Source organism: Desmodus rotundus, chromosome 3 (genome assembly GCF_022682495.2).
Source record: "Desmodus rotundus isolate HL8 chromosome 3, HLdesRot8A.1, whole genome shotgun sequence".
Taxonomy (NCBI): Eukaryota; Metazoa; Chordata; class Mammalia; order Chiroptera; family Phyllostomidae; genus Desmodus; species Desmodus rotundus.
Genome location: NC_071389.1, coordinates 137495683 through 137512307, shown reverse-complemented (window position 1 = coordinate 137512307; position 16625 = coordinate 137495683). Strand labels below are relative to the sequence as shown.

The window sequence follows — 16625 nt, the reverse complement described above, 5'->3', positions numbered from 1 at the left end:
TTGAAGAAAAGATGCTTGAGTTTTGAAACAGAAGGAAAATATTTCCTGACAGTTAATTGGATGATTTTTTAGTTGTTGGTTTTGGGCTTTTTTTCCTTTAAGTCAGCTTTACTAAACTGATTTAAAACAAAGGTAAAACATTTTCAAAAGACAATGTAAAATGCTTACCAGATATTTATCACAAAAAAAGTTCATAAGATTTCATATAAAGATTGAAAAAAGAAATAGAAGCGATTTTTCTAATTATTATTTTTGGGTGTTTCTCAATGGTAGATGTCATTACATCTCAGACCAAGTCCATATACCACTGTATACTGTATTTGAGTTATTTCAACAAATCTATTATGCATATCTTGATTTCAAAAGGTAGGTCCATGTCCTAACCACTTAGTTAAGTAGAATTAATTCTATTCATTACAAATAGTACATGAGACATTGTGTATATAACCTGTTCTTTAAGAAATATAGTATAATAGAAAGCCATAGTCTTTTTGTGTCATGGATTTGAATTTAACTCCTGTTTCTACTTTCTATACTTTCACCTTGTGCAAGTTTCCTTATCTTTCAGATCAAAACACTTGCTTCTATATTGTCATGAAATTTAAATGAGATTACACACAAACACATTTACACTAGGTACAGTGCTTGGTAAATACTGGGTATTTGATATATGAGAGTAATTGTGGTAGTTTGTTGCTGCTCTTTCTATCATTATTGTTGTTATAGCTTCTTACTCTTTTTCCAAAGGTGGGGAAGTTGTAATTGATTGTTGTTAGGTTAGGTCAGTGGTTCTCAAATTTTAGCTTACATCAGAATTACCTGGAAACCTTTATACAAGTTACTTGGCCAATACCTCCGTTGTTTCTGATTAAATAAGTAGGTAATGGGACCTGAGAATTTGCATTTCTAACAAGTTCCCAGGTAATGCCAATGATAATGCTGGTCCTAATCTAGAGCCATACTTCAATAAACTCTTAAGTTAATTGATTCTACAAGAGAGAAAAAGTATCTTTGGAGGAAGAAAAATGCTATTGGGAAATAACTGAAGTTTTTTCCATTCTTTTGAAGTATTTTGCTCAATTTCATTGCAAATTATTCCAAATTTAGTATATGCAAAAAGGGATGGATGTTTGAAGAGGAGAGATACATAATTTTAGATAAATTTTAGTTTAATATATCTGAAGATATCAACTTATACAGACAAAAATCAGTTTGTTTTTAATAGAACTAAGTTCTCCTCATAAAGTCAAATATTCAGAAACCAGCCTACACATTAATAGGGTCCCTTCATTCTCCCTCAAGAGCAATTCTCTAGTCAGATAAATGTCATTTTAAAGAATGTGTGTGTGCCATGCAAACACACAAAAATAACTTTACTTAATTTTATCTCATCTCTCCTGTATAGCTGAGCTTTTGTTTTAACCTATACCTTTACAATTTTAATGGTGAGGTAAGAAAATAAAATTTGGGAAATATCATTAAACTATTTCCTAAGTAAGCTCTCTTGAGGTAATTGCTGGCCACTTGCGCTCATACTCTTAAAATTATTTTCATAATGATGAAAGCAGGCAGAATGATTGGTTTCCATCAAATAGTAATGCAGGTTCATAAACTTAAAGTTTTTAAGTTGTATTCACAGAATAAACTTTTTACACTGACACTTTTTTTAAGGCTGTTTTCAGTTTTCCTAGAAACTGGATTAGGAACTAAGAAATTTGGTTTTATTTATAATATTATTAACAGATTTTATTATACTACAGAACATCCATTAAAATTCCATGTCCCAAACTAATTTCAAAGTCCCCATCTGTAAAGTAGGTTTGGCTTACAGGTAAAGAACATGCATTAAATGGCTGCAACTCATTTTAAGAAGCCTGCAGTATGAATTAGTATTATAAATAATAGCTTGAGTTTCTCATGGTATCATGAGAAGTAGTTGTTGGACCATAATCAGGTCCCTATTCAGAATATCTTGTGTATGAGATTCTTCCTTTCTCTTTTGCAAATTACTGAGTATTTTTAGAGAGAGAAAGAGTTGTAACATTAAGTGAGGGATTAGATGACTTAAATCAGAAGTATTTCTTATCCTGTAAAAATTCTGACTCTGAGTTCTAGGATGCGACCCATTATTTATTTAAAGAATTTCCTATATGTCAAGAATATATGTGCAGAAAAATTTTGTCACTGTATCTGCTTATTTTCTCCCCTTTTAGATATTTTTGACTTGTCAGCGGGCAATGTGGTCTGTCCTGTGTGAATTGGCTGGAATTAGTCAGTATCCCACTAACTTAAAATTTGTGGTAATTTAGATGGTATATGTAATTTTGTTTGAATTTTTAATTTTTTAATTTATTTTAGAGAGAGAAACATCGATTTGTTGTTCCACTTAATGCATTCATTGATTGCTTCTTGTATGTTCCATGACCTGGGATCGAACCTGCAACCATGGCATATCAGGAAAATGTTCCAACCAACTGAGCGACCTGACCAGGGCTGATAGTGTATATAATCTTAATGAGTAAAATTTTTAAAATAATTTCACCCGTGGAGAATTTTTAGGTGGTGGAGGCTTCCCAATTATCAATAGCTTTCTCAAACTAAAGACTTACAAATTTAAGTATTCTTTCTGCCTGACTTCACCTTTTAGGTCCAACACTGGATAGAATTTTTAATGGTTGGGATTTTTTATCATTTCATACCCTGATATAAAGGTGGGTTTTTCCCCCATTATCTTCACTGGTACACTTTAGTGCTTTTTTATACTTTAATCAGTAACGTGCTTTTTTTCAAAATAAAAAATTTCTAATAACTAGATTTAAGATAGTGCTTTTCTAAAGTTTAATGAGGATTGATCATAATTAAAAGGCTGACATTTTTGAGGATTTGAGAAGACATTCCTATAATTTATGTTTCTCTGTGAAATTTCATCAGTAATAATAATTTTACTTGATCACCTGAGTCAAGTGCATGTATTCCAATTCTGCTTCATAGTAACCTTTTGAGAATATGTAACCTAATTATATTAATAGAAAAACTAAGGCTTTGAAAGTTATTTTTAAAATACCTGAAACTCTTTCTACCCTTTTAATCATTAAATTGTAATCCAAAAATCTTCTTTCCAGCTCTCACAAGTGTGGTTCACTTGGTCAGGGCTTTGTCCCATAGGCCAAAAGGATTTGTTTTGGGGGGGCTCCATTACCAGTCAGGGCATATACCTAGGTTGCAGGTTCGATTCCTGGTTAGGGCGCATATGGAAGACAACCACTTGCTGCTTCTCTCTCACATTGATGTTTCTTTCTCTTTCTTCCTTCCTCTGTCTATAAAATCAGTAAACATTTTTTAAAATCTTTTTTTCATTGAAGCAAATATGTACATAGGTCTTCTAATACCTTATCTTGTAATACTTCAAAAATTAAGTGTTCTGTTCCTAAGAGAATTGTGTTTATTAATTCATCAGCCATTAATTACACACCTGCTAGGGGCTTGGCACTATTCTAGACAGTAGGTAATGGTATACAAAGTAAGACACCCTTCTTGCCCTTCCAGATTATAATTATACAAAGGTGTTACATATATGTTGTGTGTATACATATAACATAAACATGTAAAAGAGATGTAATCAATAATCAAAGTTAGGGAACAAAGAGATACCAATGTATTGTAAGTTTTATGTATTTTAAGAATAAAAATACATGGAATAAAGACTTAAAAAATGGAAGACAAAATTTGACCTATTTAATTTCTAAATCTGAGAGTTTCTTAATTATCATACAAAAATATTTGTTTCTTAGGTTTAAACTGATCTCTTTTAACACATAGGGAAATATATGTTCATTGACGAAGATACTCTAGTTTAAATCCTGGTAATAGATTGTATTTCACCAATATACAATGAGAAAGACAGAATAATTGAACAAAATTTTAATTTTTACACCTTAGGTAGTAAATCAAATGTTATGATTTGTCACAGTTACAAATAGACTTTCTACCCTATAACTAAACTTAATGTAGAATTAAAATGCTAATTTTAATTTCTAAAGAATGACAGATACAACAAGGTACTTTCTTGCCTAACTTGGCAATACATTTCTTTAAATTAAGCCTGGACAGGTAGGAAGAGAGTGGTGTGTACACAGTGAATTGGTGAGAGCTATGGTGATTCTGGCATTTGCTAGTTTTTACTGATAAGCAAATAATCACTGCTTCAGTTACTCAACGAACCCTGTAAAATAACACCTTTTTAGATAAAGTCATCACAGGTACCTTTATAAAACATTTATCAGTGGACTGAATTTTTTCCACATTTTTTCTGGATAAGGGGGTGTAATAAAGTGATTGTAGTTTGGATCTTGGGCTAAAAATATTAAAAATAATGTGTTGTACTAGAAAAGTCATGGGCTTTGGTGTTACATGGGTCTGGATTCTAATCCTAGACCTGATACTCACTGAATGATTTGGGTTAGTTACTTTTGAGCCCCATTTTCCTCAAGTGCAGAATGAAGGTAATGACACCTACAGTTATCATAAGTTAGAATAAAATCAGCTGTATCTCTAGTTTTGACAAATAATAGGCTTTCAGTAAGTTATACTTGCTATTTCTGTAATTGTTCATGTAATAATATCCTTGAATTTTAAATACTTGGTTTGGTATCTCAAAATGTAATCATGACCTAGGTTTTCATTTTAACTTATTAGTGAAATTTCCCCTTAATTTAATAATGGAAACATTCATTATGGAATCATTTCAGAACAAAATAGATGAAGTAAAATATGATAACCCATAGCACTAACGTTACTTAATTGGCTTTCTTTGATACATACTAAGTTCGTAATTTTTTTAATGGGATTGGTCAAGACAGTTTATACTGATTGAATTCAGGTTGTAGAATTAGTGATTTTTATCTGGAACCTCTTACTCTGACTTTGCAAAGGTATGTCTTTTAATATACAAAATTACATTCTGTATCTTCTTTTTGATCTTGGGGAAGTATGAAAAATGGCTTCAAAATTCTTAAATTATAAAATTCATGAAGTTAACGTGTTTTGAAAATTTAATTGAAATGGGCTATGCAGTGTGCTGTCAGATGTGCCTACGTCTGCCAGTGTCTAGTTTTGGATGGCAGTTACATCTTTTCAGGGTTTGGGGTTTGTGAAATGGGAAATCTGAAGATGTGTGAGTTTTAAGTTCATTGTTTTCCTGACATTTTAAAGAGGTTAGAAGAACTTTGTATTTTTTAATAAGACAAGTTGGAAAATTATTTCTCAGCTTTTTTCATGAAAAAGTAAATTTTTAGGTTTTATAGTTCATTGAAGGAAGTTTTGCTTTTAAATATTCTATAATTTTCAGTGGTTTCCATTAGTGATGCAGTTATTGCCCCTTTTAAGTTTTTATTTTTTGCAAAAAAGTTGCATAGAATTTGTGCCATAAAATATTCATGAGAAGTCTCGGACTTTTACACAGCAAGTCTCTTATTTTATATTTATCAGATAGAAACTACATTACAGGATTTTTATTTAAGCTATATTTACTTAAGGGAAAAAAAGTTGGTATATCTGTATCTGTGATCATTCTCATAGATGCAGGTATTTTGTTTATATAGTAATATATGTTTTAACAAAACTTTGAGAACAAAGGGAGAAGAAATCATCTAAATTCTTAAATTTGGTTTTATAGGAGTTCCATCTGGAATATGACAAGTTAGAAGAACGGCCTCACCTGCCATCCACCTTCAACTACAACCCTGCTCAGCAAGCCTTCTAAAAAAAAAAAAAAAAAAAAAAAGACTTCCCTTTTCTTGGGGTATGGCTGTCTCAGCACAATACTCAACATAACTGCAGAACTGATGTGGCTCAGGCACCCTGGTTTTAATTCCTTGAGGATCTGGCAATTGGCTTATGCAAAGGGTCACCATTTGAGATCCTGCCTTACTAATTATGTGCTGCCCAACAACTAAATTTATAATTTGTTTTTCTCTAGTTTGAGCAGGGTCTGGATTTTTTCATTTATTTTCTTTTTTGCCAGCAGACAGACTTGGGTCTCTAAAGACAAGCAAATACACTGACAGAGGTTTACCATTTAGTTTCTAAAATGTAAAAAAGAAAACCCACAAAAGACTCAACAGAATTAGACCACAAAATTTGCATTGTTCATTGTAGCACTATTGGTAATAAAATAACAAATGTTTGTGCATTTTTATGTGAAGAACCTTCTCGTATTTCATTTGGAAAGATGAGCAAGGTCTGCTTCCCTTGTTTTATTTCCCCTCCTGTTTTCGAAAGGCAGTTTCGCCAACCTTAACGCAAGAATATCTGACTGTCCTAGGAGAAAGATATTGCCACAATCTCTGGATGGTTTCCAGGGTTGTGTTATTACTGAGCTTCATCTTTCCAGAATGAGCAAAACACTGTCCAGTCTTTGTTACAATTTTGTAATAAATGTGTACATTTTTTTTAAATTTTTGGACATCACATGAATAAAGGTATGTATGTACGAATGTGTATATATTATATATATGACATCTATTTTGGAAAATGTTTGCCCTGCTGTACCTCATTTTTAGGAGGTGTGCATGGATGCAATATATGAAAATGGGACATTCTGGAACTGCTGGTCAGGGGACTTTGTCGCCCTGTGCACTAAAGGGCCAGATTTTCAGCAGCCAAGGACATCCATACCCAAGTGAATGTGATGGGACTTAAAGAAGTGAACTGAGACAATTCACTCTGGCTGTTTGAACAGCAGCGTTTCATAGGAAGAGAAAAAAAGATCAATCTTGTATTTTCTGACCACATAAAGGCTTCTTCTCTTTGTAATAAAGTAGAAAAGCTCTCCTCACTGCAGTGTTGACTTTGATTTCAAATCGTGAAATTATTTCTTCAGCATGTGAAAGATGGAGGGGAAAAAATGCCTGAAGTTTTACAAATATCAAATTGAATGGTGCTACTAAATAATTTAAAATGTAGTTTTCTTTCAGCTTCCAACAAGTAGTTTAATGAACTCATATATCATTTCACTTGTAGGTTAAAATGTAGACATTCTTAGTATTAACCACGTTCAAAACAGAAAACTATTAAGTAGAGTATGGCAGTATTAGAAATAAAACTTTCTGATTACTCTTGGGACCCAATCACAATACTTTTGTGTGGAATTTCTGAGAAATTTCTTGATAGGCCTTTGATATTTATCTTTAAGAAGTAACACTCAAATCAAGGGGAGCCAAAAGCCATGGCAGGGCAGACCTTACCTTCAGTTTGCTGACCTGGATATTGCACATTTACAAGATGATGGATTCTTTTCCATCTAAAGATAAATACTGTATTTTAAAACGTCTGAAGACTTAAGCTATGAAAACAGAACTAAAGATAGAGAATAAAAAGTGGAGAAGCAGTGAGTTTGATCTTTAAATTTTTATTTTAAACTATTTTTCTATAAAGAGTGAAAGTTTGTTGACATTTACCAAATCGTGTTTGAAAATGAAACATTTATGACATTGCTGTGTTTGTGTGTCAGGAATATAAAACAAGATTTACCGTTTTCTACGTATTTTGAAATATGAGGAACTGGCATAAAAATAACAGGATTTTTTAATCTTTCAGATTTAAACCAAATCATCTCTTCTATAGGAAAGATGGCATTTATAAAATTATAATTTTATTTGGAAAAAAACCTTCACAGAATAACACCATATTTGACATAAATCAGTGTCAACTCCTAGAAATCACCGTCTTTAAGAATAAATACATTTTTTCACAATAATTTACTGTGTAAAATGTAACTTTTCTTACATAACCATAAGAGGTAGGAGAAAAAAGTGAAAGGGGATCTTTATTCTTATGAGTACAGACATAACAATATGAAGTGTCACCATAATCATGGTTGGTACTGTGTGATGATTCAGAAAATCAGGATAGCTAATATCAAGTGATTTTCCCTTGGCTTGAGTTGTTTGTTCTAATTGGCATATACAAATTTTAAGAGCACCTTTTTCAGTTTTCTGAGTTCTTTTTACCCTGAATCATTAAAATGAGAGAACTCTTGCATGTAAACCAACTTTTTATAACTTGTTTATATCAGAAATTACCATGCTTTTGACTTAAGATCTAAGTTTTAAAATTCCATATGGAATCTTTAAAAGACTGTTACTAAACTCTTCAATATAACACATTGTTATATTCCTTGGTTTTACAACTTGTGGTTATACATGTACAGAAGTTACCTAAACTAATAATTCACGTTTTCTTAGGTTTAAATTTTCTTAATTTTTCCCATATTCTATGACTAGTGACATTAATGTGTACACTATGTTAAATAATTTTTGTGGTTACACTGTAACTGGCTTTCTGGAACCACAAGCTATTTAGTTGCAAAGGAAAGTCCTTTCAGTTAGTTTCAAATATATACTCTATGCTTCTTGTGGTGATACTATAATTAATATGAAAAAAACTACATTTTAAGGGATTTTTCACTGCACACACAACTTTCTTTTGATATAACAAATTTTAATTAAGAACTGAAAGTTTATTTAAATTTTTTACAGTATATATGAAGCCAACCATTTATCTGGTCTTTTCCTTTTTGCCACTGAACTTGGAACACAACAGGTGCTTGATAAATACATGTTCATTGACTGGCATAAAGTGATATTTCAATGTGAAAATAAAAGTGTGCAAGTTAAAGCATTGGCTTTGAAATAAGTTACTATTTTTACTGTAATTTTATTTTTCAAAAACCTATTGAAGCATTTTCAATTAACTTTCTAAACTATTCAAATTTTTCTCTCTACCCTTTCTAATTGACCTTTCCTATGAATCCTCCCTTCATTCAAAAACCATAGATCTTCCATTCTGTTAACTATTGTGTTCAATATAGCCCATTGTTCATTAAATACGTGGCATCTGAGAATGGCTGCAAAGGAAGACTCATTTTATTTCACTTAGATTTGCTTAATAGCATCAGTTTTGCAAGAAAAGTTACTGCAAACTTACACAGGCTTATGTGTAAAAGAATAGGGATGTTTATAACTAATGTTCTCTTAACCATGGTTTGTGTAGTTAATAAAAAAGACACAGAAATACTTACTAACTGGTTCCATTAAGACAGTCTCTGGAGAATGAGATAAGCCAGACCTTAATGTCTTTAAAAACTAGATCCTAATGGCATGTCACTGAGTTCACTCCCTTTTTGCCACTAGCATTACCCATGAATTAGATCGTTGCATGAATTAATGACAGACCTAGGAGATGAAGCAAATAAACACAGTGAAAGTCAAAATTGAGATCTAAACCAAACCCTGTACTTCCATGTGTTGTATTGCATCAAGTAGGATATATTGAATCAGGACAATTTTGCATTTTGGTTGCTAAAATGAAAAGGATAGTGGAATATAACTTGTGGTTCATATGTAGATCAATATAAATTGAATATTGCAAAAAAGTCATCTTTGGCTGCATTAGGAAAAATATACTGCTCAGAACAAGGTAGGAAGTTGGCTGTATTTTAAGAGCTGCTGTGACTAGGAAAGGCAGAACAGTGTGTGGCATATGACTTGAAGTTGCAAATAACACTTAATACGCTTATTGTATCCTATCTTCAGCATGGTGTCATGAGGCAGGTTTTAGTATCCCCACTTTATATTAAATTCAAAAATATATCTCCTCACAAAACTCAGGCAGTAGGAATGTTTAGCATTAGAGAATAAACTTTGGAAATACAACATCTGTCTTTAAGTATCAAATTCAAGAGCTGTCGATGAAAGATGAAACATTTGTATGGGTGAAGAGCCGAACCAGTAAGGTTTCAATGCAATATTAAAGTGTAACAGGTAATTAGGATTTTGAAATTAGTGCCTTTATAAGGTATTAGATTCAACCTTATAGAAGATAACCAGGAGACTCCATGGAAAGTGTTCGGTGCATAAGGTAACAAGTTAAAATGATCTTTTTTTTTAAGTATATTTTATTGATTATGCTATTACAGTTGTCCCATTTTTTCCTCCCCTTTATTCCCCTCTGCCCTGCCTCTACCTCACTAGCATTCCACGGGTCATACAAACAAGTTCTTTGGCATCTCCATTTCCCATATTATTAACTTCTCCCTTCCACCCAGTTCCAGCTGATAACCCTCCCTGTGATCTCCATTTCTGTGATTCTGTTCCTGTTCTAGTTGTTTGCTTAGTTCTTATCTTTTAGGTTCAGTTGATAGTTGTGAGTTTGTTGTCCTTTTACTGTTCATAGTTCTGATCTTTTTCTGAAGTCCATTCAACATTTCATATTATAAGGGCTTGCTGATGATGAACTCCTTTAACTTGACCTTCTCTGGGAAGCACTTTATCTGCCCTTCCATTCTAAATGATAGCTTTGCTGGATAGAGTCATCTTGGATGTAGGTCCTTGCCTTTCGTGACTTCAAATACTTCTGTCCATCCCCTTCTGGCCTGCAAGGTTTCTTTTGAGAAATCAGCTAATGTCTTACAGAAACTCCTTTGTTGGTAAGTGTCTCCTTTTCTCTTGCTGCTTTTAGTATTCTCTCCTTATCTTTAATCTCAGGTAGTGTAATTATGATGTGCCTTGGTGTGTGCTTCCTTGGGTCCAACTTCTTTGGGACTCTGAGCTTCATGGACTTCCTGGAAGTCTTATTTCCTTCACCAGATTGTGGAAGTACTCCATTATTTTTTCAAGTAAGTTTTCAATTTCTTCCTCTTGCTCTTCCTCTTCCTACTGGCACCCCTATGATTCAGATGTTGGAATGTTTAAAGTTGTCCTGGAGGTTGCTAAGCCTCTCCTTTTTTTGAATTCTTGTTTCTTCATTCTGTTCTGGTTGAATGTTTCTTTCTTCCTTCTGGTCTACACCATTGATTTGAGTCCCGGTTCCCTTCCTGTCACTGTTGGTTCCCTGTATATTTTTATCTCACTTTGTGTAGCCTTCATTTCTTCCATTATTTTGCAGCTGTACTCAACTATTTCTGTGAGCATCCTGATTACCAATGTTTTGAACTCTGCATCTGATAACGTTGGCTATCCTCATTGCTTAGTTCTGTTTTTGGAGCTTTGATCTGTTCTTTCATTTGGGCCATATTTCTTTGGCTCAGCACACCTGTTACATTGTAAGGGGCAGAGCCTTAGGTATCTGCCGGGGTAGGGCAACCCAGGTCACTGCATTGTGGTGCCGGGGGTGGGGGGGGGGGCGGCGAGAAGGAGCAATGCCGCTTGCTTGGCGCTCTGCAGGCTTTCAGTCTCTTCTACTGCTAACCACAAGCAAATTGGGCCCTTCTGGTGCTGATTCCCTGGAGGGCAGGTTTGTGTACATTCTAGGACCTGTGGGTCTCCCAACAAATTTGTCAGGCTGGAAGTTTTGCCTGCTGCTGCAATTCCCACAGGTTTCTAGCCAGAGGTTTTGAGGCTTTTATTTCCCTGCACTGGAGCCCTGGGTTGTGGGTCTGTCTCGATCCCCAGTTCCTCCCAGTTTATCCGCTCACAAATGTGGGACCACCAGTTGCTGTCTCGTCTGCCCAGTCCTATGGCTGCTACCTTGCCACACTTCCTCTCCACACCGGCTGCCTGTTTCTTCCCCGCCTACGGTCTGGATTAATGTTTCCTCTTGAACTCCTTGGTTGTTGAACTTCCATACAGTTCGGTTTTCTGGCAGTTCAGGTTGTTTTATGTTTTTAAATTTGTTGTCCTTATTTTGGTGGTGCGAGGAGGCAAAGCCTATCTACCTACACCTCCATCTTGACTGGAAGTCTAAATTGAATGATTTAAAATGTCTCCGTAATATATTGAAAAAGTGTTGAAGTGGAATAATTACTGTACTTCAGCAAGCCTAATTGTCTGCCTGCGTTTATAAGGTACACCATTATTTTGTGTGCTACTAAAGGAAGAAGTAGCTCATACTAGGACAAGCCACCAGTTAGTGCATACCAATTTCAAAGATGCCATGCATGGAAAGAATATGCATTTTGGAATTGATGAGATAGACACTTGGGAGAGGAGACAGCTAAGGAAGACATGGCGGCTGCCTTCAAATATAGGCAAGACTTAAGGAAGAGAGCAAGTCTTAAACCAGCAGCTGGAGGCAGTTGAGTGAGACAGATTTTGGTGCTATATGTTAAGGTGCTTCCCCACAGTACCAACTGCTTTATGAAGTGAGGATTCCAACCGCAAAAATGTTCACGCAGATAGTGGAAGACTCAAACTTCCATTGAGAGGGTTGCCTTTTTGAGTAGAAACTCGGATTTGATTTATTTTTTTTTCTGGATTTGATTATCTTAAAGATGGTACCCTTGATCAGAAGCTGGGGGCTAAAACTATGCTTAAAGCATTAACCCCATCTAAAATGAACTGCTTTTCTGTGGGTAATAGATAAGGCTTAAATTTACTGCTGTATCTTTGGAAAGAAATTTAATCAAAAAAGTTACAGAGGGCAACTTTATTCAACTTTTTCTCCTATAAACTTTAGTAATGAAATATTACTAAAGCACAAGAAATAGTAAGGCCTACATATGTGTATATTCACCAGATTAAATTATCCTTCACTCAAAGAAAGACAGTTTTTGGTAAGTTTTGAGGTAAATACTTAGCCTGAAATTAAACATTGCATTAGTGTCCACTCTTGTTTTCTGCTACAGGTCACCACAAAAATCAGATTGAGCAGTAATCCCGTTATTTAAAAAGAAAGGTGACCAGTAAATTTGATGTATAAAAGCCTCTGTTTGGATTGAGATTGCTTCAGGAACTAACCACAGTCAAACTTACACTCCAGTAACTCTCAAGCTGATTGAGCACAGTCACCTGGGGAATGTTAGAAATGTCCGTTTTAGACCTTGTATTTGGGTACTCCGATTTTTAAATGTCTAGAGAGAGGCCAGGAAGACATACTTAAGTAAATACCACAGATCATTTCTGAAGTGAACTACCAGTTAACACTTAAACTGTATGTTGCCTACTGTGCAAGTACTAACTAGAATAAAATTTAATGTTTGGCTGAGATCCAACTAAGTTAATTTGGGAATACTGCGCTGCTATGTATTGAGCATTCATTTACTTTTCCTTGCATCCCGTGTTCTAGCTCCGAAACCACATTATTCTGACAGTATTTATTAGAGCAGAATGCGAGGAAACCTAAATCCATTCCCAAGTATAGGACAACGAAGATGCTTTTTTTTGAAAAACCATAGTTATTTCCTGGGGTTATTTATGCTAGATCTTAGATTTCCACTTCAGTTTTTGTGCATAAAAACTGCTAAGGGCAACTATGTGCATTATCAATTCCATATACACCAACTGAGTTATTTTTATCTAGTCATCCTGTTGCTTGACAATATTTTAATGATATATATTTATCATAAGAATGCATTTTTCAGTTTACAAAACTAATCTGTTCCAGATGTTTGCCATAGTTTTCCCTTAACCATTTAAATGACTTCTTGAAACTGTCATAAAATTCACAATGATAGTCTTCATTGTTATAATTTTCTAACTGTTGAAAACTCAAATTCTTGCATAATCCAATAGCTTATCGATAGATACCAGGTTGACAGATTCCAAAATACTTTAGTTAATAAACTATCTTCAAGGGCAAAATTAATTTTTCATGAGATTTTATCTTAGTTTTCATTTGCAAGGCTTGATAGGCATCTACCACACCACAAATATGTTATTGACATTTTTGTTAGAGAACGTGAAATAACCTATTCATGCCAAAAGTGGTAGTTCCTTTAAACAATAATAACTAAGGGTACTAGCTGAGGAAAACATCTTCCACTGTGAATCAGAGCTGGTTTCTAATTTGTGTAACTATGTCCTGAAATGTGAATGTTAAGATAATTTGCAATAGTGTTTAGTCTAAGTAGCATTTTGACCACATACTTTATATTTAAAACTTGTGCCCTGGCTGGTGTGGCTTAGTGGATTGAGGTCACCAGTTCAATTCCCAGTCAGGGCACATGCCTGGGTTATGGGCCAGGTCCCTGGTTTGGTGCCTGTGAGAGGCAACTGTAGGATGTATCTCTCACACAGTGATATTCCCCTCTCCCTTCCTCTCTCTCTAAAATAATAAATAAATTAAATCTTTAAAAAATAACTTTTAACAAGTGTTTTTCTTCCAGGCTAATCTATTCTCTAACCGTTAGTATATAGTACTAAAGGTTGGTATTAACACGTGAGAGATCTTTAAACATTTTGGAAGAAATGCATCACATTTCAAGAGTGGTATGATGTCAATAAATGGCTGAATTTGCCATTTATTCTTTATTCTTAGGATCAGCCTTATTGATACTCATTTATAATGAAAAAACACTGATTATTTTTCAAAAATATACAGCTCAGTGAGAAAAGATTACATGTATCAGTGACATAAATAGTTTCATCTTCTGCATAAAAATAAAGATTTGGGGCAGCCAGAGTGTTTGGAAGCTACCTTTAAATCTGTTACATTGTGAACATTTATTTTAAGATGTAGTTTTAATTATCATATGTAACAGTTGCATGAAAAATAAGGCTGTCTTAAAATTTGAGCTGTTAAATATTTCCCTTCTTAAGAGAGTCAGACATGTTTGATTTTTTATTTTGACTTTTTAAAGTAATTTACTATTTTCAAGTGGTTAATATTCTTCAAATATAAAAAAGTGTCAACAATTAAAAATACATGGAACATACTAATGTTCTAACATCCCTAGTAATGGAGAATTACAGAAAGTGAAAAAAAATTATAGATATATGTGTGTGTGTATACATATATATTATATATATATACACACATACCTTTTCTGAATGAAAATAACACTTTTTTTAAAAAAAATGCAAGTCATGTTACTCTTCAAAGAAAAGTTATTTCCAGATTTCTCCTTTTTAATCTGAAGTTTTATGTCATTTCTGTATTTCACTCTACAGGGTTTAATATTTGAATATTAACTTAGTTGACTGGCACATCACTATTTGGAGTCCAGATTCAGTCTAATTGTGAGCCAAAATCACATTCCCAGCTTCTCTCTACATTTGCAATGACTGTTACCTAGTGAGCAACAAAATGCATCTTCCTAGATGTATTTATGTGTTGAATAATGTGGAACAGAAAGCTACAGGCTTGGCTTAGATAATTTAGAATGGGGTATCCTTTCCATCTTTGAATTATCTATCTTCCTTAGCATTTGGGATAAGGATCTGACCTTAGTCTTCTAAGCCCTATCAAAAGAGAATACTGAAGAAACGGAAGAAAAGGCCTGGGAGGGAAGTGATGGTTGTCTTGCCCCCTGGAGTCTCTCTTATCCTATACAAAATCAGAGGGCCAGTAACAGACAAAAGCAAAACTATTACAAGTATTAGGTGACTTCCTAGAACTATTTGTCGACTTGTTTTATGAACACATGGTGTTCCTTGTGTTTACTTCTACTTTGAATCTAATTTCAATTTCTAACAAGCCTCTCTGAAACCTAAATACTATACTTACTTTCTCTCTCCTGCATAAAACTGTACTAATATTTGCTATGCATCTGAAACGGAGCTATTTTCAACACAAGTGATTCAGAGTAAAATTAAACAGGAGGACCAGATTAAATCATTAGCCAATTCCTCCTCTACCCAGTCCCCCTTTCAAAGCCAGGTTTCACAAAATGAATTTATCAAGCCTAACTATACTTGAATATACTAAGTATATAAGCACGTTTTAAATCCATTTGTATTGCCTACACTTCTTTTTTACTAAATACATTTGTTAGCATAGTACCACAGAAAAAGAATGGGTATTGTAATCTGTCACTGTTGATATGTGTGCAGCCTTAGAAAAGTTGCTTGATACCTCATTCCCCCTCATCTCATGGGAACAGTGAATTAGAGTATTTGTTTACATTAGGTGTTCAGTTAGGTCAGTTTCACCCAAGACAGACACGCTCCCTGTTAGCCATTGTACCAGAAGTGCTCTCCATATCTGAGAATTATTTAAAGGCCTTTTAACTTGACTAGGTGCTCTTAGGTAATAATACACAAGTTTTTTAAGAACATGGGAAGAACAAAAATCAACTTGGAATAAAAGTCATAGGATATTAAAACTAGATTTTGTCCAACCCTCTTGTATGGGGAGGAGGAAACAATCTAAGAACATCAATTATTTATCTTACATTAAACTATTGTTCATGCTCAGACCCACACCTCTTAGCTTCTTGTTTTCTAATTCCAAAGCTGATATCCTTTTACTACATGTGTGTGCATGTGGATGTGTCTTCCACAGAAGTTCACTTCCATTAACATGAAAGACTAACCTAACAGGAGGTGAGAATTTAGGAAATCTAGCCAGCACTCCCAGTATTACGAATTTACTAATAAGAAGTGATCATCTCTGCTTTCTGCTTTCCTTTCTCAATTGCAAACAGAAAGGCTGTATGCAAACAAATGTGAATATTTATTTATTCTCATTTGAGGACACGTTCATTGATTTTTTTAGAGAGGAAGGGGGAGAGAGCAATACATCGATGTGAAAGAGAAACATGGATTGGTTGCCTCCCGCATGCGCCCCAACCTAGGGATCAAACCCGCAATGTAGGTACACAGGGATTGGGGACCGAACCCACCACCTGTGCCCTGACCAGGAATCAAACCGGTGACCTTTTGGTGTGACAATCGATACTCCAACCAACT

At 34.3% G+C, this 16625-nt stretch overlaps 1 protein-coding gene across 5 annotated transcripts in view; it reads left to right on the top strand.

The window, feature by feature from the left end:
- CNOT2 (CCR4-NOT transcription complex subunit 2) overlaps window positions 1-6855 on the top strand; it is a 108876-nt gene extending 102021 nt beyond the window's left edge. For all 5 annotated transcript variants that reach the window (XM_053921141.2, XM_024576378.3, XM_024576379.3 and 2 more), the window contains one exon: window positions 5675-6855. In XM_053921141.2, the coding sequence (XP_053777116.1) occupies window positions 5675-5761 (87 nt within the window). In that variant the 3' untranslated portion in view covers window positions 5762-6855. The remainder of the gene's footprint in view (window positions 1-5674) is intronic.
- Window positions 6856-16625: the final 9770 nt, after the last annotated feature.